At 46.3% G+C, this 26268-nt stretch overlaps 1 protein-coding gene across 1 annotated transcript in view; it reads left to right on the top strand.

Moving 5' to 3' along the window:
- The window catches only part of LOC118379494 (collagen alpha-6(IV) chain-like), a 143637-nt gene that overhangs the window by 54588 nt on the left and 62781 nt on the right, over window positions 1-26268 (top strand). Inside the window, exons 4-16 of the mRNA XM_052497667.1 lie at window positions 3482-3538; window positions 3916-3951; window positions 4161-4223; window positions 5326-5361; window positions 9620-9661; window positions 15969-16058; window positions 19381-19434; window positions 19633-19695; window positions 19973-20017; window positions 20274-20327; window positions 20639-20708; window positions 20824-20931; window positions 22136-22285. Coding sequence (XP_052353627.1) covers window positions 3482-3538; window positions 3916-3951; window positions 4161-4223; window positions 5326-5361; window positions 9620-9661; window positions 15969-16058; window positions 19381-19434; window positions 19633-19695; window positions 19973-20017; window positions 20274-20327; window positions 20639-20708; window positions 20824-20931; window positions 22136-22285 — 868 coding nt within the window. The remainder of the gene's footprint in view (window positions 1-3481; window positions 3539-3915; window positions 3952-4160; window positions 4224-5325; window positions 5362-9619; window positions 9662-15968; window positions 16059-19380; window positions 19435-19632; window positions 19696-19972; window positions 20018-20273; window positions 20328-20638; window positions 20709-20823; window positions 20932-22135; window positions 22286-26268) is intronic.

Genomic DNA, 26268 nt, shown 5'->3' with positions numbered 1-26268 from the left:
CAGGCCCTCCTTGGTTGAGGACAGAAGTACCAGATCATCAGCAAACAGTAGACATTTGACTTCAGATTCTAGTAGGGTGAGGCCAGGTGCTGCAGACTGTTCGAGTGCCCTCACCAATTCGTTGATATATATGTTGAAGTGGGTGGGGCTTAAGCTGCATCCCTGTCTCACCCCCTGGCCCTGTGGAAAGAAATGTGTCTTTTTTGCCAATTTAACCACACACTTGTTGTTGTTCGTTTATATGTATTTGACTTTGTATGTTTTTCCCCAAACACCACTCTTCATCCATTTGTATTGCAGCCCCCCTTTTTTTTAAATCAACAAAGCATGAGAAGACTTTGCCTTTCTTTTGGTTTGTTTGTTTGTCAATTAGGGTGTGCAGGGTGAATATGTGGTCTGTTATTTTGGTTAAAAAAATATATATTTGACAGTTGCTCAGTACATTGTTGTTCTCACTGAGGAAATATTATAGTCTGCTGTTAATTATAATGCATAGCATTTTCTCAGGGTTGCTGTTGAGGCATATCCCACGGTAGTTATTGAGTCAAATTTGTCTCCACTTTTGTGGATTGGGGTGATCACTCCTTGGTTCAAAATATTGGGGAAGATGCCAGAGCTGAGGATGATGTTAAAGAGTTTAAGTATAGCCAATTGTAATTTGTGGTCTGTATATTTGATAATTTAATTTAGGATACCGTCAACACAACAGGCCTTTTTGGGTTGGAGGTTTTTTATTTTGTCCTGTAACTCATTCAATGTAATTGGAGAATCCAGTGGGTTCTGGTAGTCTTTCATAGTTGAATCTAAGATCTTCTTTAATAGTTGATTCTAAGATTTGTATTTGATAATGTATGTTTTTTTAGCTGTTTGTTCTTTGTTATAGAGCCCAAAAGATTGGAGAAGTGGTTTACCCAAACATCTCCATTTTGGATACATAACTATTCATGTTGTTGTTTGTTTAGTGTTTTCCCAATTTTCCCAGAAATGGTTTGAGTCTATGGATTCTTCAATTACATTGAGCTGATTTCTGACGTGCTGTTCCTTCTTTTTCCGTAGTGTATTTCTGTATTGTTTTAGTGATTAACCATAGTGAAGGCGTAGTCTCAGGTTTTCGGGGTCTCTGTTTTTGATTGGATAGGTTTCTCAATTTCTTTCTGAAGTTTTTGCATTCTTCATCAAACTATTTGTCATATGTTGTTAATTTTCGTTGGTTTTGCTTTTGAATTTTTTTTATTTGATAAGGAAGCTGAGAGGTCAAAAATACTATTTTGGGTTTCCACTGCCAAGTTTACACCTTCACTATTACAGTGAAATGTTTTGTCCAGAAAGTATTTTCCTACCACCTAGAGCATTTCTTAATATTATTCAGTTCCTTTGGCTTTGATGCCTCATGATTGAGTATTGCTCTGTTTAAGTAGACTGTGATTTTGCTGTGGTCTGACAGGGGTGTCAGTGGACTGACTGTGAACGCTCTGAGAGACTCTGGGTTGAGGTCAGTGATAAAGTAGTCTACAGTACTACTGCCAAGAGATGAGCTATAGGTGTACCTACCATAGGAGTCCCCTCGAAGCTTACCATTGACTATGTACATACTGTCGTGTCTTTGGCTATGCCAGATTAAGTGATATGCTATTCTATTCTATAAAATCCTTTCTCTGTAATTAATATTACCTGATTGAGCTAATCATGTAAATGTAATTAACTAGAAAGTCGGGGCACCACAACATTAATATTTATAGAGCTGTTATCTTCCGAATAAACTCTTAAAGACCTAGTAATATTTTACATCAATAGCAGTCAATATTAATCGTCACATTATTTCAATCTCATCTGAAAGTTGTAAATGATTGGTTATCTTCACGAACTCTGGCTAACAAGTTGAATCAGCAATACAAAATTGGGTTTAATTATTTATTAAATACCTAACTAATCACACAGAATTACACATACACAGAATGAACCATACCTTGATTACAAATGATGTCATAAAGGAAAACGTCCCTAGTGGACGGAACAGATATGACAGCTGGTTACAAAAAGAAAAGGGTCTGGATTTGAGTGAAAGAGCAGGAAGACTGAGGAACAAAGGGAAGAAGCTGTGCTATCGTAAATACAGTATCTTATGCATTCTAAATTACCGCCCATTTGGAAAAGGAAAATGCAATAAATATTTACTCTGAGCTGCGCTTCAGTAGGTTGGTGCTAGATGGAAGGCCGTGTTGCCAAACCGAGTCCTTTGTCCTTTAAAGCGTGTCTCTGGTGGTGAACGGGATACGTTGTAGTGTTGTCGTTGTGTGGTAGATGGGATACTCTGTCTGTCCTTTCCTAGCCCACGTTTACAGCTGCTGTTGCTAACTCATCGGCTAGAATGTCTCACTTCTTTAGTGAGTAAGAGTTCAAAGTTTATGGCATTCACAACCAAAGCTCATGCTGAGGTTGGCTTAGTTCTGTAGTTGACATGTTAGTCCTTTCAACGTATGGACCGTCGTCCTCACGTCCTCGGCACAGGAGGTTACATTTTCGTCAAGGGCTTTTATAGTGGAGGGAGAGAAGGGTGTGTTTCATAGTTTTATAACCCATGTCTCTTCACAGGGGCGAGCCACTGATTGAGCAGAGCCCTAACCTTATGAAAACCCAAATCTCTCATTTGGAAGCTAAAATTACTTTAATATTTTCACCAATAATGTTATATTTAAACATTTAAATTGCACAACAATTCCATGTGAATCTATAATGTGTAGACTTTCCACTGTACCGTTTATGTCATCTTATCATTGATGATAATGTCTCAGATGACAACCGAACTGACATCATATTCATTAAGTACCACCGCATATGTTCAACTGGTCGGATTACCAGAATATGGTTCATTTCACCCCACCTCCTGATGTTCCCAGAATCTCTGTTTAACAAAGGCTATTCAAGAGTCCCTCTGTAGAGTCAAGAGAGAGGGAAGGGAGAAAGGCATTTATGGGGGGGGTCATAAACCTTACCCACAGGCCAACGTCATGACAATACCCAGTGTGACCTGCAGGAGTTGTGAACCGTTTTTGTCGGTTATGTTGTTGTAGTTGTGTCTAAGGGGGCATATGGGGGAGTGAATGCTGTCACCTCCCGGTAGGTGTTTGTCCCCCTTTGTGCTGAGACTGTCAGGTTCTTGTCCAGTTCTGGCATTTAGGTCGCCACAGACTAGTACATGTCACTGGGCCTGGAAATTATTGATTTCCTCCTCCAGGATGGAGAAGCTGTCTTCATTAAAGTATGGGGATTCTAGTGGGGGGTGTATACCGTAGGTAGAACACAGGAGGATATTTTTCTCTTTTGAGATCATTTCCTTTTAAATTTCTAGCCAAATGTAAAATGTTCCTGTTTTGATTAATTTAATAGAGTGAGTTAGGTGTGCACTTTACCAAATTAGCATACCGCCTGAGTTTCTTCCCTGTGTCACACCAATCTCGCTCTCTGTCTCTCTCTCTCTCAGGGGCCTACGGGTCCTAAAGGGCAGAAGGGAGAACCTGTATATGTTGGAACCAGAGGGGTAACGTATACACACACACACACACACACACACACACACACACACACACACACACACACACACACACACACACACACACACACACACACACACACACACACACACACACACAGAAGAATGCTATAAGGAAAAGTTTGACTTCCATGCCTCTCCCCCTCCTTTCCTGTTGTCCTATCCTGGAGATTGTTTAGAGGAAGGGGGATAATGTTGTTGCTATGACATCATCCTGTGCCATCCATTGAGGTCGGTCTGAAACACCCTCCCTGCCTCCCTCGTCTCCTCCCTCGTCTCCTCCCTCACTCCCCTACATCTATATGTATGTTTATAATGAAGTAAGGCCAGTTGTTTAACTCACAATTGGTCTTGTCTCCTGACAGGGAGCTCCTGGTTTACCTGGACTGGACGGTGTACCTGTAAGGCAACTAATTCCTAGACATCAATATACTATACTTCATGATGTATATGTGGTGTAATTGATAACTTGATATGTTCCTGACCCAGTTCTAAAGGGTTCTATGTGTTCTGTGTTCCTGACCGGGTTCTATGTGTTCTGTGTTCCTGACCGGGTTCTATGTGTTCTGTGTTCCTGACCCATCTCTATGCATTCTGTTTCTCTTCTCAGGGTCCTAGAGGCCCTAATGGAAGGCCTGGTGACATCGGCCCCAGTGGTCCTGATGGATTCCTTGTATGTGCACACACAAACACACACATAAACAGATACACACATAGAACCACACACAAACACACACATAGACAGAGATACGCACACAGAACCACACACAAACACACACATAGACAGATACACACACAGAACCACACACACACACACAAACACACACATAGACAGATACACACACACAGAACCACACACAAACACACACATAGACAGATACACACACAGAACCACACACACACACACACAAACACACACATAGACAGATACACACACAGAACCACACACAAACACACACATAGACAGATACACACACAGAACCACACACACACACATAGACAGATACACACACACAACCACACACAAACACACACATAGACAGATACACACACAGAACTACACACAAACACACACATAGACAGATACACACACAGAACCACACACACACACACACACACACAAACACACACATACACAGATACACACATAGAACCACGCACAAACACACACATAGACAGATACACACACAGAACCACACACACACACACAAACACACACATAGACAGATACGCACACAGAACCACACACACACACATAGACAGATACGCACACAGAACCACGCACAAACACACACATAGACAGATACACACACAGAACCACACACACACACATAGACAGATACACACACAGAACCACACACAAACACACACATAGACAGATACACACATAGAACCACACACAAACACACACATAGACAGATACACACACAGAACTACACACAAACACACACACACACAAACACACACATAGACAGATACACACACACAGAACCACACACACACACACTCAGACAGACACACACACACACTCAGACAGACACACACACACACTCAGACAGACAGACAGACAGACAGACAGACCTGTCTATTCTACAGAAGCTACTTTATCCCAAGCAGTGTCATGACAACCATCACATTACACCAAATGTTGGTCATGTTTAATCTAGACGAATTAATATGACTAAAGCTCGTGACTTGGGGGAACATACTTGTCTTTATTGTCTGTTGATTCATGACTGACTGACTTCCTGTATTTGTGTTGTGTTCTTCTCCAGGGTAATCCAGGTCCCCCCGGTCCCCCTGGTCCTGTAGTAAGTACTGGACAACACTAGACACTTGACCTCTGACCTGAGAGTACTGGACAACACTAGACAGCTGACCTCTGACATCAGTGTCATAACATCACCAAACAGATAGGGGGCAGTGTGTGCACTGAAGTACTGGAAGCCTTTTGCGTAATGTTGATTTTGTTGTTAATTAATGTAGATTGCCTATTATATGGCTAATTCTAGGATTATTGTATAGTAAAAGCATTAGCTGACACACACCCAGAAATATTTGTAGAGGTAGTGACTAATGAAAAGCAAAGTGCCTTCGGAAAGTATTCAGACCCCTTGACTTTTTCCACATTTTATTACATTACAATTATTTTAAAAAATGTTTTAATAATAATCTGATTTATCTACACACACCCCATAATGACAAAGCAAAAAAAAAGTGTTTTAGAAATTGTTGCTAATTTATAAAAACAAAACTGAAATATCACATTTACATAAGTATTCAGACCCTTTATTCAGTACTTTGTTGAAGCACCTTTGGCAGCGATTACAGCCTCAAGTCTCCTTGGGTACACCTGTTTTTAGGGAGTTTCTCCCATTCTTCTCTGCAGATCCTCTTAAGCTCTGTCAGGTTGGATGGGGAGCATTGCTGCACAGCTATTTTCAGGTTTGATCGGGTTTAAGTCTGGGCTCTGACTGGTCCACTCAAGGACATTCAGAGAGTTGTCCCGAAGCCACTCCTGCTTTGTCTTAGCTGTGTGCTTAGGTCATTGTCCTTCTGGAGCAGGTTTTCATCAAGGATCTCTCTGTACGTTGCTATGTTCATCTTTGCCTCGATTCTGACTAGTCTCCCAGTCCCTGCCGCTGAAAAACATCCCCACAGCATGATGCTGCCACCACCATGCTTCACCGTAGGGGTGGTGCCAGGTTTCCTCCAGACGTGACGCTTGGCATTCAGGCCAAAGAGTTCAAACTTGGTTTCATCAGACCAGAGAATTTTGTTTCTCATTGTCTGCGAGTCCTTTAGGTGTCTTTTGGCAAACTCCAAGCGAGCTGTCATGTGCCTTTTACTGAGGAGTGGATCCCGTCTGGCCACTCCACCAAAAAGGCCTGATTGGTGGAGTGCTGCAGAGAGGATTGTCCTTCTGGAAGGTTTTGAGGAAAAATAAGACTGTAACGTAACCAAATGTGTAAAAAGTGAAGGGGTCTGACTACTTTCCAAAGGCACTGTATTCAAGGGGTCTGAATACTTTCTGAAGGCTCTGCATTCAAGGGGTCTGAATACTTTCTGAAGGCTCTGTATTCAAGGGGTCTGAATACTTTCTGAAGGCTCTGTATTCAAGGGGTCTGAATACTTTCCGAAGGCTCTGCATTCAAGGGGTCTGAATACTTTCCGAAGGCTCTGTTTTCAATGGGTCTGACTACTTTCCAAAGGCACTGTATTCAAGGGGTCTGAATACTTTCTGAAGGCTCTGCATTCAAGGGGTCTGAATACTTTCTGAAGGCTCTGTATTCAAGGGGTCTGAATACTTTCTGAAGGCTCTGTATTCAAGGGGTCTGAATACTTTCTGAAGGCTCTGTATTCAAGGGGTCTGAATACTTTCCGAAGGCTCTGTATTCAAGGGGTCTGAATACTTTCTGAAGGCTCTGCATTCAAGGGGTCTGAATACTTTCCGAAGGCACTGTATTCAAGGGGTCTGAATACTTTCTGAAGGCTCTGTATTCAAGGGGTCTGAATACTTTCCGAAGGCTCTGTATTCAAGGGGTCTGAATACTTTCTGAAGGCACTGCATTCAAGGGGTCTGAATACTTTCCGAAGGCACTGTATTCAAGGGGTCTGAATACTTTCTGAAGGCTCTGTATTCAAGGGGTCTGAATACTTTCTGAAGGCTCTGTATTCAAGGGGTCTGAATACTTTCCGAAGGCTCTGTATTCAAGGGGTCTGAATACTTTCTGAAGGCTCTGCATTCAAGGGGTCTGAATACTTTCTGAAGGCACTGTATTCAAGGGGTCTGAATACTTTCCGAAGGCACTGCATTCAAGGGGTCTGAATACTTTCCGAAGGCACTGTATTCAAGGGTCTGAATACTTTCCAAAGGCACTGTATTCAAGGGGTCTGAATACTTTCTGAAAGGCTCTGCATTCAAAGGGGTCTAAATACTCCTTCCGAAGGCACTGTATTATATAGGGGTCTGAATACTTTCCGAAGGCACTGTATTCAAGGGGTCTGAATACTTTTTAAGGCACTGTATTCAAGGGGTCTGAATACTAAAACCCCAAACAGGGCTCTGTATTCATGGGGTCTGAATACTTTCTGAAGGCTCTGCATTCAAGGGGTCTGAATACCTTTCTGAAGGCACTGTATTCAAGGGGTCTGAATACTCTTCCGAAGGCTCTGCATTCAACTCTCTGAATACGTTTTGAGGCACTGTATTCATGGGGGTCTGAATACTTTCTGAAGATGAATGTATTCAAGGGGTCCCACCTAGCTATCTGAAGATGAATGCACTGTATTCATGGGGTCTGAATCCCACTAGCTTCTGAAGATGAATGCTGACTGTAATTGTGGTTGTCTGAATACTTTCTGAAGGCTCTGTATTCAAATGGGGTCTGAATACTTTCTGAAGATGGCTCTGTATTCAAGGGGTTGTACTAGCTATCTGAAGATGCTACTGCATTCAAGGGGTCTGAATAGCTTTCTGAAGGCACTGTATTCAATGGGGTCTGAATAGCTATCTGAAGATGGCACTGTAATATGGGGTCTGAATACTTTCTGAAGAGGCACTGTATTCATGGGGTCTGAATACTTTGAAGATGAATGTACTCTGTATTCATGGGTTGTCTGAATAGCTATCTGAAGATGAATGCTGACTGTATTCAAGGGGTCTGAATAGCTATCTGAAGATGGCTCTGTATTCATGGGGTCTGAATACTGAAGATGAATGCACTGACTGTAAAGGCTCTGTATTCAAGGGGTCTGAATACTTTCCAAAGGCTCTGTATTCAAGGGGTCTGAATACTTTCCGAAGGCTCTGCATTCAAGGGGTCTGAATATGTGGTTGTCCGAAGGCTCTGTATTCAAGGGGTCTGAATACTTTCCGAAGGCTCTGAAGATGAATGTACTGTCTGAATATGTGGTTGTCCCAAGGCTCTAAACAACGTTGGTTATTAGGCTTCATTCAATTGTAAAGGGCGCAACTTTTTATTTCTGCCCATCTTCCGAAAACATCTGAAACCCTTTCTCTTCAAACAGTATCTTAAATCATCCTCCTCCTCACCTCGACCCCCCCCCAAAAAAAAAAATATATATATATATATATATATTTATATATATGTATGTACTCTCAACCAACCAGCACTTTCACTTCAATCAATCAATCAAATGTATTTATAGAGCCCTTTTTACATCAGCTGATATCTCAAAGTGCTGTACAGAAACCCAGCCTAAAACCCCAAACAGCAAGCAATGCAGGTGTAGAAGCATGGTGGCTAGGAAAAACTCCCTAGAAAGGCAGGAACATAGGTAGAAACCTAGAGAGGAACCAGGCTCTGAGGGGTGGCCAGTCCTCTTCTGGCTGTGCCCCCTCCCACCACCACTCTGCCCCCCCTTCTAGCTCTAACTCTACTGACAGCTACGTTATTGAGGTAAAATGTACTTTCTATGGCTGTAATATGTGGTTGTCCCACCTAGCTATCTGAAGATGAATGTACTGACTGTAATATGTGGTTGTCTCACCTAGCTATCTGAAGATGAATGTACTGACTGTAATATGTGGTTGTCTCACCTAGCTATCTGAAGATGAATGTACTGACTGTAATATGTGGTTGTCTCACCTAGCTATCTGAAGATGAATGTACTGACTGTAATATGTGGTTGTCTCACCTAGCTATCTGAAGATGAATGTACTGACTGTAATATGTGGTTGTCTCACCTAGCTATCTGAAGATGAATGTACTGACTGTAATATGTGGTTGTCTCACCTAGCTATCTGAAGATGAATGTACTGACTGTAATATGTGGTTGTCCCACCTAGCTATCTGAAGATGAATGTACTGACTGTAAGCGTCTGCTAAATGACTAACATTTAAAAATATTACATGTATTTCTTTCTTTCCTTTTAGCTTAGGTTTATTGAGATACATGATATGTATTTAGTCCCTATTAGAAACTTTGGTTTCAGTAGACTTCCATTGAGATTGTAGACTTCATACCGTTACACTCGTGCTGTTATAATGCCTGTCCCATGTAGGCCCATGTTTTCCAAATGAAATACCCTCTCTTGTTTTCCAGGGGAGCCCCAGCCTCGGCTTCCGGGGGGAACCAGGAGCTAAGGTACTCATCGTTACAAAAGAACACAAGCCCCCCTATTCTACCTAGTTGAATTAGTTTACCTGTTAATTGTTGAGGGAATTTCTGATTGTACGCACCTTTACAACACAACTAGGAGTACCCGTCACTACCCTACGTAACCCTTCTTATCACTGATCACATCGATTGATACAGTCATTTATTTATTATATCACTTTATTACATTTCAGCTTCCTATTCACTCATTCCACTCAACCATGAACACATTTAAGAATGGAAACGTGTAGCGAGATTTAGACTTTAGAAATATGACATCAGTTGCTTCCCATATGATACCCTGTATAGTGCACCACTTTTGACTAAAGCCCTATGGGCCCTGGGAAGAGGCTACCATTTGGGATACAGTCATAATTCACACCTCTGCATCAGTAACCTTTCACCCCTCTGTATCAGTAACCTTTCACCCCTCTGTATCAGTAACCTTTCACCCCTCTGTATCAGTAACCTTTCACCCCTCTGTATCAGTAACCTTTCACCCCTCTGTATCAGTAACCTTTCACCCCTCAGTATCAGTAACCTTTCACCCCTCAGTATCAGTAACCTTTCACCCCTCAGTATCAGTAACCTTTCACCCCTCTGTATCAGTAACCTTTCACCCCTCTGTATCAGTAACCTTTCACCCCTCTGTATCAGTAACCTTTCACCCCTCTGTATCAGTAACCTTTCACTCCTCAGTATCAGTAACCTTTCACCCCTCTGTATCAGTAACCTTTCACCCCTCTGTATCAGTAACCTTTCACCCCTCTGTATCAGTAACCTTTCACCCCTCTGTATCAGTAACCTTTCACCCCTCTGTATCAGTAACCTTTCACCCCTCTGTATCAGTAACCTTTCACACCTCTGTATCAGTAACCTTTCACCCCTCTGTATCAGTAACCTTTCACCCCTCTGTATCAGTAACCTTTCACACCTCTGTATTAGTAAACTTTCACCCCTCTGTATCAGTAACCTTTCACCCCTCTGTATCAGTAACCTTTCACCCCTCTGTATCAGTAACCTTTCACCCCTCTGTATCAGTAACCTTTCACCCCTCTGTATCAGTAACCTTTCACCCCTCTGTATCAGTAACCTTTCACCCCTCTGTATCAGTAACCTTTCACCCCTCTGTATCAGTAACCTTTCACCCCTCAGTATCAGTAACCTTTCACCCCTCTGTATCAGTAACCTTTCACCCCTCTGTATCAGTAACCTTTCACCCCTCTGTATCAGTAATTGTGGTTGTCTTCACCTCTGTATCAGTAACCTTTCACACCTCTGTATTAGTAACCTTTCACCCCTCTGTATCAGTAACCTCTCCTCACTCCAAATCAAACTAAAGACAGCGGGCTTATGGTTTTCTAGCTGTGTTTTGTGTGTGTGTGTGGTAGAAGTACATGATTGTGGTTGTCTGTCTGACCTCTGGTCATCTATCTTGGTGATGGTTTGACACATCCTCCTCACCTCTATTCAACCCCCTTCCATCTCTCCCCACCTTTCTCCAATGAAACAGGACCTCTACCCCCCGCCCTCCCTCCACCCCTACTTCCATCTCTCCCCACCTTTATCCAATGAAACAGGACCTCTACCCCCCCGCCCTCCCTCCACCCCTACTTCCATCTCTCCCCACCTTTATCCAATGAAACAGGACCTCTACCCCCCCCGCCCTCCCTCCACCCCTACTTCCATCTCTCCCCACCTTTATCCAATGAAACAGGACCTCTACCCCCCCGCCCTCCCTCCACCCCTACTTCCATCTCTCCCCACCTTTCTCCAATGAAACAGGACCTCTACCCCCCCGCCCTCCCTCCACCCCTACTTCCATCTCTCCCCACCTTTCTCCAATGAAACAGGACCTCTACCCCCCCCCTCCCTCCACCCCTACTTCCATCTCTCCCCACCTTTCTCCAATGAAACAGGACCTCTACCCCCCCGCCCTCCCTCCACCCCTACTTCCATCTCTCCCCACCTTTCTCCAATGAAACAGGACCTCTACCCCCCCCCCTCCCTCCACCCCTACTTCCATCTCTCCCCCCCTTTCTCCAATGAAACAGGACCTCTACCCCCCCCCGCCCTCCCTCCACCCCTACTTCCATCTCTCCCCACCTTTCTCCAATGAAACAGGACCTCTACCCCCCTCCCTCCACCCCTACTTCCATCTCTCCCCACCTTTCTCCAATGAAACAGGACCTCTACACCCCAATGAAACCCCCTCCCTCCACCCCTACTTCCATCTCTCCCCACCTTTCTCCAATGAAACAGGACCTCTACCCCCCGCCCTCCCTCCACCCCTACTTCCATCTCTCCCCACCTTTCTCCAATGAAACAGGACCTACTACCCCCCGCCCTCCCTCCACCCCTACTTCCATCTCTCCCCACCTTTCTCCAATGAAACAGGACCTCTACCCCCCCGCCCTCCCTCCACCCCTACTTCCATCTCTCCCCACCTTTCTCCAATGAAACAGGACCTACTACCCCCCCGCCCTCCCTCCACCCCTACTTCCATCTCTCCCCACCTTTCTCCAATGAAACAGGACCTCTACCCCCGCCCTCCCTCCACCCCTACTTCCATCTCTCCCCACCTTTCTCCAATGAAACAGGACCTACTACCCCCCGCCCTCCCTCCACCCCTACTTCCATCTCTCCCCACCTTTCTCCAATGAAACAGGACCTCTACCCCCCCGCCCTCCCTCCACCCCTACTTCCATCTCTCCCCACCTTTCTCCAATGAAACAGGACCTACTACCCCCCCCCCTCCCTCCACCCCTACTTCCATCTCTCCCCACCTTTCTCCAATGAAACAGGACCTCTACCCCCCCGCCCTCCCTCCACCCCTACTTCCATCTCTCCCCACCTTTCTCCAATGAAACAGGACCTCTACCCCCCGCCCTCCCTCCACCCCTACTTCCATCTCTCCCCACCTTTCTCCAATGAAACAGGACCTCTACCCCCCCCCGCCCTCCTCCACCCCTACTTCCATCTCTCCCCACCTTTCTCCAATGAAACAGGACCTCTACCCCCCCCGCCCTCCCTCCACCCCTACTTCCATCTCTCCCCACCTTTCTCCAATGAAACAGGACCTCTAACCCCCCGCCCTCCCTCCACCCATACTTCCATCTCTCCCCACCTTTCTCCAATGAAACAGGACCTCTACCCCCCCGCCCTCCCTCCACCCATACTTCCATCTCTCCCCACCTTTCTCCAATGAAACAGGACCTCTACCCCCCCGCCCTCCCTCCACCCATACTTCCATCTCTCCCCACCTTTCTCCAATGAAACAGGACCTCTACCCCCCCGCCCTCCCTCCACCCCTACTTCCATCTCTCCCCACCTTTCTCCAATGAAACAGGACCTCTACCCCCCCGCCCTCCCTCCACCCTACTTCCATCTCTCCCCACCTTTCTCCAATGAAACAGGACCTACCCCCCCCTCCTCCCCCCCTACTTCCATCTCTCCCCACCTTTCTCCAATGAAACAGGACCTCTACCCCCCCGCCCTCCCTCCACCCATACTTCCATCTCTCCCACCTTTCTCCAATGAAACAGGACCTCTACCCCCGCCCTCCCTCCACCCATACTTCCATCTCTCCCCACCTTTCTCCAATGAAACAGGACCTACTACCCCCGCCCTCCCTCCACCCATACTTCCATCTCTCCCCACCTTTCTCCAATGAAACAGGACCTACTACCCCCCCGCCCTCCCTCCACCCATACTTCCATCTCTCCCCACCTTTCTCCAATGAAACAGGACCTCTACCCCCCCCGCCCTCCCTCCACCCCTACTTCCATCTCTCCTAAACTCCTCCCTCATCCCCCTCTTCTCTCTAGTTTTTCCACTGACACGTCTACCTCAAAATTTCACCCGTATCAGTGGAGGTTGGTGGGTGGAGATATAGGAGGATGCCTGGAATGGAATAAATGGAATGGTATCACTATAATGTGTTATATAATACAGTTGAAGTCGGAAGTCTACATACACTTAGGTTGGAGTCATTAAAACTCGTTTTCCAACCACTCCACAAATTTCTTGTTAACAAGCTATAGTTTTGACAAGTTTAAATGTATTCTGCTAAGTTGTATGTAAACTTCCGACTTCAACTGTAGCTACCGTTCAGTTCACTCCATTTCAGTCATTATTAGGAGCTATCCTCCCCTCACTAGCCCCCTCTGGTTTGTTCCATCTCAATTATTAAAATATCACCTTGTCTTGAATGGTGTACAGTTTATTATTGCATGACAGTGCTGCCACTGGGATGACTGGAGCCCTATGAAGGTGGCCATTTTGTTTCTTATTCTGAATCTGATCTCGTATCAAATCTGATTAAAAAATGATCGAGATCTAAAATGTTATTGGATGGAGTACAGTTGTCATGTACCATAACAAAAACAACATGTTTCCTTACTGTTGGATGGCAGCTCAGAGATTATTCTAGTACTTTCCATCACCCCCATAATTTGACCGACGTATTGTCTGTAATGAGACTACCTTTAATTGGTCAAAACAGACACTTACATGTAGCATATCTATAACATTACCAACAAATAATATTCCTACTATATTGTATAATATTCCTTCAGTAAAATGCACTGCATTATATATTTCAAACCACATCATCTCTAAACTGTCATGTGGGTGGGCAGGCATGTTGTGTTGGTGGGCAGGCATGTCGTGTGGGTGGGCAGGCATGTCATGTGGGTGGGCAGGCATGTCGTGTGGGTGGGCAGGCATGTCGTGTGGGTGGGCAGGCATGTCGTGTGGGTGGGCAGGCATGTCTTGTGGGTGGGCAGGCATGTCGTGTGTGTGGGCAGGCATGTCGTGTGGGTGGGCAGGCATGTCGTGTGAGTGGGCAGGCATGTCGTGTGGGTGGGCAGGCATGTCGTGTGGGTGGGCAGGCATGTCGTGTGGGTGGGCAGGCATGTCGTGTGGGTGGGCAGGCATGTCTTGTGGGTGGGCAGGCATGTCGTGTGGGTGGGCAGGCATGTCGTGTGGGTGGGCAGGCATGTCATGTGTGGGCAGGCATGTCGTGTGGGTGGGCAGGCATGTCGTGTGGGTGGGCAGGCATGTCGTGTGGGTGGACAGGCATGTCGTGTGGGTGGGCAGGCATGTCGTGTGGGTGGGCGGGCATGTCGTGTGGGTGGGCGGGCATGTCGTGTGGGTGGGCAGGCATGTCGTGTGGGTGGACAGGCATGTCGTGTGGGTGGGCAGGCATGTCGTGTGGGTGGGTGGGCAGGCATGTCGTGTGGGTGGGCAGGCATGTCGTGTGGTGGGCAGGCATGTCATGTGGGTGGGCAGGCATGTCGTGTGGGTGGGCAGGCATGTCGTGTGGGTGGGGGTGTGGGTGGGCAGGCATGTCGTGTGGGTGGACAGGCATGTCGTGTGGGTGGACAGGCATGTCGTGTGGGTGGGCAGGCATGTCGTGTGGGTGGGCAGGCATGTCGCATGTCGTGTGGGTGGGCAGGCATGTCGTGTGGGTGGGCAGGCATGTCGTGTGGGTGGGCAGGCATGTCGTGTGGGTGGGCAGGCATGTCGTGTGGGTGGACAGGCATGTCGTGTGGGTGGGCAGGCATGTCGTGTGGGTGGGCAGGCATGTCGTGTGGGTGGACAGGCATGTCGTGTGGGTGGGCAGGCATGTCGTGTGGGTGGACAGGCATGTCGTGTGGGTGGACAGGCATGTCGTGTGGGTGGGCAGGCATGTCGTGTGGGTGGCCAGGCATGTCGTGTGGGTGGACAGGCATGTCGTGTGGGTGGGCAGGCATGTCATGTGAGTGGGCAGGCATGTCGTGGTCTGTGATTGGTGCTGGAATCACTTCCTCCAACTTCCTGTGTGGCTTTATTTCCCTTTATTTCCCTTTATTTCCCTTAGGAAGAAAGATAATGTAGCCCAGAGCTCTCTCTCTGTTTCTCTCTCTTTCTCTCTCTGTCTTTCACTCCTTTCTCTCGTTCTTCTGATATTCCACCCTCTACTATTTCATCCCCTACACCTCACTCTCTCATCTTCCTCTTTTCCTCCTTGTCTTCTTCTTTTATCACATCTCCTAACACTCTTTTTTATTTCATTTGTTTCCTATTTCTCCCACATCCCTCTTTCTTCATCCCTCCTTATTCCCCCTTATTCCTCCTTATTCCCCCTTATTCCCCCTTATTCCCCCTTATTCCCCCTCTCTCTCTTTCTCGCTCCACATCTCACTCTTTCTATCTTTACTCCCCCCGGCCTCTCAACATCCCAACCTCCTCATCCTCCGGTCTGATTGGCTGATAATGACTGACTGACAAGTGTTCTCCTCTGAATCACCAGGGCAACACGGGGCCACCCGGACCTCGAGGCGTGCCCGGCGACGAGCCGCTAGTAGGCTCATCTATTACCACCATCTACAAAGGAGATAAGGTAACACAGACAGGAACAGGAGGGGTGGGAGACTGAGGTGGTGGTGGTGGTGGGGGGGGTTGGGGGGGGTCAATGCTGGGACTGATGTTGACTTGCTTCCATCTGGTCAAACTGATGTCCCTCTGCTTGTGGTGATGCTAATAACCAGCAGCTGTGCTGTCAGCTGTGGATGACATAATGAATGGTAGTGATACAGGTATTTGTGGATGACATAATGAATGGTAGTGATACAGATATTAGTGGATGACATAATGAATGGTAGTGATACAGGTATTTGTGGATGACATAATGAATGGTAGTGATACAGGTATTAGTGGATGACATAATGAATGGTAGTGATACAGGTATTAGTGGATGACATAATGAATGGTAGTGATTCAGGTATTTGTGGATGACATAATGAATGGTAGTGATACAGGTATTTGTGGATGACATAATGAATGGTAGTGATACAGGTATTTTTGACATAATAGATGATACAGTGTATTTGTGGATGACATAATGAAGTAGTGATACAGGTATTTGTGGATGACATAATGAATAGTGATACAGGATACATAATGAATAGTAGTGATACAGGTATTTGTGGATGACATAATGAATGGTAGTGATACAGGTATTTGTGGATGACATAATGAATGGTAGTGATACAGGTATTTGTGGATGACATAATGAATGGTAGTGATACAGGTATTTGTGGATGACATAATGAATGATAGTGATACAGGTATTAGTGGATGACATAATGAATGGTAGTGATACAGGTATTAGTGGATGACATAATGAATGGTAGTGATACAGGTATTTGTGGATGACATAATGAATGGTAGTGATACAGGTATTAGTGGATGACATAATGAATGATAGTGATACAGGTATTTGTGGATGACATAATGAATAGTAGTGATACAGGTATTTGTGGATGACATAATGAATGGTAGTGATACAGGTATTTGTGGATGACATAATGAATGATAGTGATACAGGTATTTGTGGATGACATAATGAATGGTAGTGATACAGGTATTTGTGGATGACATAATGAATGGTAGTGATACAGGTATTTGTGGATGACATAATGAATGGTAGTGATACAGGTATTTGTGGATGACATAATGAATGATAGTGATACAGGTATTTGTGGATGACATAATGAATGATAGTGATACAGGTATTTGTGGATGACATAATGAATGGTAGTGATACAGGTATTAGTGGATGACATAATGAATGATAGTGATACAGGTATTAGTGGATGACATAATGCATGGTAGTGATACAGGTATTAGTGGATGACATAATGAATGATAGTGATACAGGTATCACCTATAGCTGGCTCTGTTGCCTCGCTGGCTGGCTCCTGGCCTATCCCCTCTCTCCCTGGCCTATCCCCTCTCTCCCTGGCCTATCCCCTCTCTCCCTGGCCTATCCCCTCTCTCTACCCCCTCCCATCCCCAGTGTCCTATCCCCTCTCTCTACCCCTCCCCTCCCCCAGCATTCCATCCCCTCCCCAGTGTCACATCCCCTCCCTCTATCCCCTCCCTCCCCAGTGTCACATCCCCTCCCTCTCTCCCCTCCCCAGTGTCACATCCCCTCCCTCTATCCCCTCCGTCCCTCCCCAGTGTCACATCCCCTCCCTCTCTCCCCTCCCCAGTGTCACATCCCCTCCCTCTCTCCCCTCCCCAGTGTCACATCCCTCCCTCTCTCCCTCCCTCCCCAGTGTCACATCCCCTCCCTCTATCCCCTCCGTCCCTCCCCAGTGTCACATCCCCTCCCTCTATCCCCTCCCTCCCCAGTGTCACATCCCCTCCGTCCCTCCCCAGTGTCACATCCCCTCCCTCTCTCCCCTTCCTCCCCAGTGTCACATCCCCTCCGTCCCTCCCCAGTGTCACATCCCCTCCGTCCCTCCCCAGTGTCACATCCCCTCCCTCTATCCCCTCCGTCCCTCCCCAGTGTCACATCCCCTCCCTCTCTCCCCTTCCTCCCCAGTGTCACATCCCCTCCGTCCCTCCCCAGTGTCACATCCCCTCCGTCCCTCCCCAGTGTCACATCCCTCCCTCTCTCCCCTCCCTCCCCAGTGTCACATCCCCTCCGTCCCTCCCCAGTGTCACATCCCCTCCCTCTCTCCCCTCCCCAGTGTCACATCCCCTCCCTCCCTCCCCTCCCTCCCCAGTGTCACATCCCCTCCCTCTATCCCCTCCGTCCCTCCCCAGTGTCACATCCCCTCCCTCTATCCCCTCCCTCCCCAGTGTCACATCCCCTCCGTCCCTCCCTCAGTGTCCCATCTCCTCCCCCAGTGTCCCATCCCCTCCCTCAGTGTCCCGATCCTCCCCCAGTGTCCCATCCCCTCCCTCTATTCCCTCCCTCAGTGTCCCAACCCCTTCCCCAGTGTCCCATCCCCTCCCCCAGTGACCCATCCCCCCCTCTATCCCCTCCCTCAGTGTCCCCTCTCCTCCCTCTCCCTCCCCCAGCGTCCCCTCCCCCCCCTCTCCCTCCCCCAGCGTCCCCTCCCCTCCCTCTCCCTCCCCCAGCGTCCCCTCCCCTCCCTCTCCCTCCCCCAGTGTCCCCTCCCCTCCCTCTCCCTCCCCCAGTGTCCCCTCCCTCTCCCTCCCCCAGTGTCCCCTCCCTCTCCCTCCCCCAGTGTCCCCTCCCTCTCCCTCCCCCAATGTCCCCTCCTCTCCCTCCCCCAGTGTCCCCTCCCTCTCCCTCCCCCAGCCCATCCATCACAATGCGATATTTCCTCTATGTTGATGTTGTACACAGAATGCAATTTAAAGAACAGTATTAATTGAAAGACTCATTTAAATCAGCAAATATGTTAGCTGGATTGTTGATTATTTAGGGTGTAGAACACTGTTTCCCATTGTATGACTTTAAACCAGTTGGTACTTTTACGTGTTCAGAGAGGCTTTGGTACTGTAGTCAGTTTTTAATTTTTGAATTGTTTTAATTCACAATATATCACAATTAGTTGTGTAATTGGCTTTGTAATAACAACACAAGATGGTACATGTTTTTTCACAACATTACTATAATTGTTGTCATCCACAATGAAGCCGTTTGCCTCCCTTTTCTTTATGATACTTTGATGTGTTTTGGTTTTCCTGAAAGATGCCGTCTTGATTCTTCCTCCAGTGAGGAGCCCGGGAGTTCCCCTACCTTTGTTAACTCCTAATATATATATTTTCTCTCTGTGTCTCTGTGTCTCTGTGTCTCTCTGTGTCTCTCTGTGTCTCTCTGTGTCTCTCTGTGTCTCTCTGTGTCTCTCTCTCTCTCTCTCTCTCTCTCTCTCTCTCTCTCTCTCTCTCTCTCTCTCTCTCAGGGGGAAGGGGGTTACAAAGGAGTGCGTGGACCATCTGGTAGACCCGGCCCACCTGTAAGTGTGTCTGTCTTGTCTGTTGGGGTCAATAAAGATTTATAGAATTGAATAGCTCTTTGCGGTCGAGCAAAATAGCCTTATAGGCCAAAGTCTCATGGGCCCTGCTGGTCAAATGTAGTGCACTACTAGTGAATAGGTTTTAATTTAGGATGCAGTTGTATGTTATAAATGTTTGACTCATACCTCTGTTGTCAGGGTCCTTTTGGCTATCCTGGCGAGAAGGGAGAGAATGGAATTCTGGGGTATCCAGGGGGACGGGTAAGCTCCTCCCCTCCTTCTATGTCAGATTATCTGCTACCACCTCAGAGTCCCCATTATCTGTCCTTCCTCCCAAAGTGTGCACTTTTTTTTCTTTCCTTCACTGATTTGAAAGACAGTGATTGGTTTAAGAAATCTGGTGTAAACTCCCTCTATCCCAGGCCAAAATATGTATTATTGTTACACACCCAGAGGGATGTTATGCTGTTTGGGATTCTGGACTCTGATTCTAAACTATTCTCTGGCGGCCATCTTTTTTCTTCTTCTCTCTTGGCAGGGTCCTCCTGGTTTTAATGGACCTCCCGGATCTCCAGGAAGACCAGTAGGACACACACACACACACACACACACACACACACACACACACACACACACACACACACACACACACACACACACACACACACACACACACACACACACACACACACACACACACACACACACACACACACACACACACACACACACACACACACACACACACACCTAAATTAAATAATGAATTGATTTATAAATGGATGATCAGATGAATGAACCAATTAACAAATTAACCGATGCATCTCTCACCCACACAGGGATTCACAGGCAGTCCAGGGTTCCCCGGGCAACCAGGCTACAGTGGACCTAAGGTCAGCCAAGAGGGGGAAAAATACTTCTTTCAATAAATGAATGCATGACTGTGTACTTGTTACAAACTGAATGTCAGGTAATGTTGCCTTGAATAGGCGGCCCAATTCTGATCTATTGCCCAATTATTGGCAGAAGAGTTGATCTGATTAGTCAAAAGACAAATTCGTAGATAAAGACTTGAATTGGGCATCCCTTGAACGCAGTCTTGTTCTGAGAGGGTTTAGGGTTAGTTAGTTAGTTACTAGGTACCAGTCTGCCAGCAGGGGGTGCTAAAGTGAACATATTTCGTTTTTCTCTGTTTGTCTTTTAGGGTGACCAGGGGGAACAGGGGCCTCCCGGGCCCCCCATCTACGCAGACACACAAGGGTTGGCTGTTCAAGGTGACACACACACAGACACAGACACAGACACAGACACACACACATGTTATGTACTGTATCATGAAAATAATGAATTGTATTAATGATACCCACAATCCCCTCTGATTGGTTGCAGGAGCACCAGGTGACAATGGTATCGACGGCTTCCCCGGCCAACCTGGTGACCCTGGCTCTCCAGGGTTTCCAGGACAACCAGGACGACCAGGCGACTCCTTCGGCGATGGTAACACGGAGAAACATGCACTATCTAGATGCCTGCACACACACACACATGCAAACACACAAACAGGCACGCAGACACACACACACACACACACATGCTTACAGGCAGACACACACATGCATACAGGCACACACACACACACATACACACATACACAGACACACAAACACCTCTGATTTCCACAAGACACAAAACTAATACAGGCGAGAGTCAAACCTTCTTCTGTTCCATTTTGTACCCCACCCTCTTTTCTCTATTCTGTTGTCTTTTCTTCCATCCCTACTCCTCTCCTGTCATCTCCTCCCTCCTCCTCTCTCCTCCTCTCTCCTCTCTCCTCCTCTCTCCTCCTCTCTCCGCTCCTCTCTCCTCCTCTCTCCTCCTCTCTCCTCTCCTCTCTCCTCCTCTCTCCTCCTCTCTCCTCTCCTCTCTCCTCCTCTCTCTCTCCTCCTCTCTCCTCCTCTCTCCTCTCCTCTCTCCTCCCTCTCTCCTCCTCTCTCCTCTCCTCTCTCCTCCTCTCCCCTCCTCTCTCCTCCTCTCCTGTCATCTCCTCCCTCCTCCTCTCTCCTCCTCTCCTGTCATCTCCTCCCTCCTCCCTCTCTCCTCTCCTCTCTCCTCTCCTCTCCTCTCTCCTCTCCTCTCTCCTCCTCTCTCCTCCTCTCTCCCCCTCTCCTGTCATCTCCTCCCTCCTCCTCCTCTCTCCTCCTCTCTCCTCCTCTCTCCTCCTCTCCTCTCATCTCCTCCCTCCTCCTCTCTCCTCCTCTCTCCTCTCCTCTCTCCTCCCTCTCTCCTCCTCTCCTGTCATCTCCTCCCTCCTCCTCTCTCCTCCTCTCTCCTCTCCTCTCCTCTCTCCTTCTCTCTCCTCCTCTCCTCCTCTTCTCCTGTCATCTCCTCCCTCCCCTTCTCTCCTCTCCTCTCTCCTCCTCTCCTGTCATCTCCTCCCTCCTCCTCTCTCCTCCTCTCTCCTCTCCTCTCTCCTCCTCTCCTGTCATCTCCTCCCTCCTCCTCTCTCCTCCTCTCTCCTCTCTCCTCCTCTCCTGTCATCTCCTCCCTCATCCTCTCTCCTCCTCTCTCCTCCTCTCCTGTCATCTCCTCCCTCCTCCTCTCTTCTCCCCTCTCTCCTCCTCTCTCCTCTCCTCTCTTCTCCTCTCCTGTCATCTCCTCCCTCTTCCTCTCTTCTCTCCTCCTCTCTCTTCCATCTCCCAAGGTCGAGGAGGCAGCCCAGGGTTCCCTGGCACCTTAGGACCTAAGGGAGAGAGGGGTAACCCCGGCAGACAGAGCTACAGCCCTGAGGGACTACCAGGAGGACCAGGATTACCAGGACCCCCCGGACCTCCCGGACCACCAGGCAGATCTGGTACGTTACAGCTTCCCAGCAATCAAGTCCAGCCAGACTTCTGCAATTCTGCGATCACAAAATGTTTTGCAAAATCAACAATCCTCTCCCCATATTACTAAATGTTTTACATCCCTCCAAATACCTGTCACTATCATTCATATCACTACCATTCATTATGTCATCCACAAATACCTGTATCACTATCATTCATTATGTCATCCACAAATACCTGTATCACTACCATTCATTATGTCATCCACAAATACCTGTATCACTACCATTCATTATGTCATCCACAAATACCTGTATCACTACCATTCATTATGTCATCCACTAATACCTGTATCACTACCATTCATTATGTCATCCACAAATACCTGTATCACTACCATTCATTATCTCATCCACAAATACCTGTATCACTATCATTCATTATCTCATCCACAAATACCTGTATCACTATCATTCATTATGTCATCCACAAATACCTGTATCACTATCATTCATTATGTCATCTACAAATACCTGTATCACTACCATTCATTATGTCATCCACAAATACCTGTATCACTACCATTCATTATGTCATCCACAAATACCTGTATCACTATCATTCATTATGTCATCCACAAATACCTGTATCACTACCATTCATTATGTCATCCACAAATACCTGTATCACTACCATTCATTATGTATCACTATCATTCATTATGTCATCCACAAATACCTGTATCACTACCATTCATTATGTATCACTATCATTCATTATGTCATCCACAAATACCTGTATCACTACCATTCATTATGTATCACTATCATTCATTATGTCATCCACTAATACCTGTATCAGGTTTGTTTTGTTTTGATATTTTAACCTGCGTGTCGTGATCACGTTTGGTGTGGGTGGACAAAATTAATTTATGCACAATGGTGCACGCTCGCAGCCGGTTTGGGTTCCGTGTTCGGGCCAAACACTGTACATTAGCATTCCGAAAAGGTAGTGGGTCCGACCACCAGAGTGGGGATGTTGCTGTTACCATGGAAATATTCAGTCCACCAAAACAAACAAACCCAAAATAAGACTAAATCAAGTTTTCCAAGCCGACTAAATGTATATGCATGGTTCTAATGTAAACTGACAGTCAGGACACTCTTTACTAACACCTGTAAGTGTAGCTGGTCACTCAAATCCAAGATGCGTTCTCACGTTTCACCACGAGGTGTCTCCCTCCCCACCTGAACGGCAAGACCATAGATATACAATACATAGAGTATGCGCATAGTGTTAATGGTATATAGATATATATTGCTCTGATATAGTGGAGAGAGCTATCTATGGCTTTTTTTTTAAACATTGACCTTTATTTAACTAAGCAAGTCAGTTAAGAAAACATTCTTATTTTCAATGAACAGATTTTTACCTTCGGGGTTCGGGCATTCGATCTTGCAACCTTTCAGTTAATAGTCCAACGCTCTAACCACTAGGCGAACTGCTACCCCGGCTCTGACATAGGGGACAGAGATATATATGGCTCTGACATAGGGGACAGAGATATATATGGCTCTGACATATGGGACAGAGATATATATGGCTCTGACATAGGGGACAGAGATATATATTGCTCTGACATAGGGGACAGAGATATATATGGCTCTGACATAGGGGACAGAGATATATATGGCTCTGACATAGGGGACAGAGATATATATTGCTCTGACATAGGGGACAGAGATATCTATTGCTCTGACATAGGGGACAGAGATATATATTGCTCTGACATAGGGGACAGAGATATATATTGCTCTGACATAGGAGACAGAGATATATATTGCTCTGACATAGGGAACAGAGATATCTATTGCTCTGACATAGGGGACAGAGATATCTATTGCTCTGACATAGGGGACAGAGATATCTATTGTTCTGACATAGGGGACAGAGATATATATTGCTCTGACATAGGGGACAGAGATATCTATTGCTCTGACATAGGAGACAGAGATATCTATTGCTCTGACATAGGGGACAGAGATATATATTGCTCTGACATAGGGGACAGAGATATCTATTGCTCTGACATAGGGGACAGAGATATATATTGCTCTGACATAGGGGACAGAGATATATATTGCTCTGACATAGGGGACAGAGATATATATGGCTCTGACATAGGGGACAGAGATATCTATTGCTCTGACATAGGGGACAGAGATATCTATTGCTCTGACATAGGGGACAGAGATATATATTGCTCTGACATAGGGGACAGAGATATCTATTGCTCTGACATAGGGGACAGAGATATATATTGCTCTGACATAGGGGACAGAGATATATATGGCTCTGACATAGGGGACAGAGATATCTATTGCTCTGACATAGGGGACAGAGATATATATTGCTCTGACATAGGGGACAGAGATATCTATTGCTCTGACATAGGGGACAGAGATATCTATTGCTCTGACATAGGGGACAGAGATATCTATTGCTCTGACATAGGGGACAGAGATATCTATTGCTCTGACATAGGGGACAGAGATATATATGGCTCTGACATAGGGGACAGAGATATCTATTGCTCTGACATAGGGGACAGAGATATATATTGTTCTGACATAGGGGACAGAGATATATATTGCTCTGACATAGGAGACAGAGATATCTATTGCTCTGACATAGGGGACAGAGATATATATTGCTCTGACATAGGAGACAGAGATATCTATTGTTCTGACATAGGGGACAGAGATATCTATTGCTCTGACATAGGGGACAGAGATATCTATTGTTCTGACATAGGGGACAGAGATATATATTGGCTCTGACATAGGGGACAGAGATATATATTGCTCTGACATAGGGGACAGAGATATATATTGCTCTGACATAGGTGACAGAGATATCTATTGCTCTGACATAGGGGACAGAGATATCTATTGCTCTGACATAGGGGACAGAGATATCTATTGCTCTGACATAGGGGACAGAGATATATATTGCTCTGACATAGGGGACAGAGATATCTATTGCTCTGACATAGGGGACAGAGATATCTATTGCTCTGACATAGGGGACAGAGATATCTATTGCTCTGACATAGGGGACAGAGATATCTATTGCTCTGACATAGGGGACAGAGATATCTATTGCTCTGACATAGGGGACAGAGATATATATTGCTCTGACATAGGGGACAGAGATATATATTGTTCTGACATAGGAGACAGAGATATCTATTGCTCTGACATAGGGGACAGAGATATCTATTGCTCTGACATAGGGGACAGAGATATCTATTGTTCTGACATAGGAGACAGAGATATCTATGGCTCTGACATAGGGGACAGAGATATATATTGCTCTGACATAGGAGACAGAGATATCTATGGCTCTGACATAGGGGACAGAGATATCTATGGCTCTGACATAGGGGACAGAGATATCTATTGCTCTGACATAGGGGACAGAGATATATATTGTTCTGACATAGGGGACAGAGATATATATTGCTCTGACATAGGGGACAGAGATATATATTGCTCTGACATAGGAGACAGAGATATATATGGCTCTGACATAAGGGACAGAGATATATATTGCTCTGACATAGGGGACAGAGATATCTATTGCTCTGACATAGGGGACAGAGATATCTATTGCTCTGACATAGGGGACAGAGATATCTATTGCTCTGACATAGGGGACAGAGATATATATTGCTCTGACATAGGGGACAGAGATATCTATTGCTCTGACATAGGGGACAGAGATATCTATTGCTCTGACATAGGAGACAGAGATATATATTGCTCTGACATAGGGGACAGAGATATCTATTGCTCTGACATAGGGGACAGAGATATCTATTGCTCTGACATAGGGGACAGAGATATCTATTGCTCTGACATAGGGGACAGAGATATATATGGCTCTGACATAGGGGACAGAGATATATATTGCTCTGACATAGGGGACAGAGATATCTATTGCTCTG

The sequence above is a fragment of the Oncorhynchus keta genome, chromosome 35 (genome assembly GCF_023373465.1).
Source record: "Oncorhynchus keta strain PuntledgeMale-10-30-2019 chromosome 35, Oket_V2, whole genome shotgun sequence".
Classification (NCBI taxonomy): domain Eukaryota; kingdom Metazoa; phylum Chordata; class Actinopteri; order Salmoniformes; family Salmonidae; genus Oncorhynchus; species Oncorhynchus keta.
This window is presented reverse-complemented; position numbering and strand designations above follow the sequence as displayed.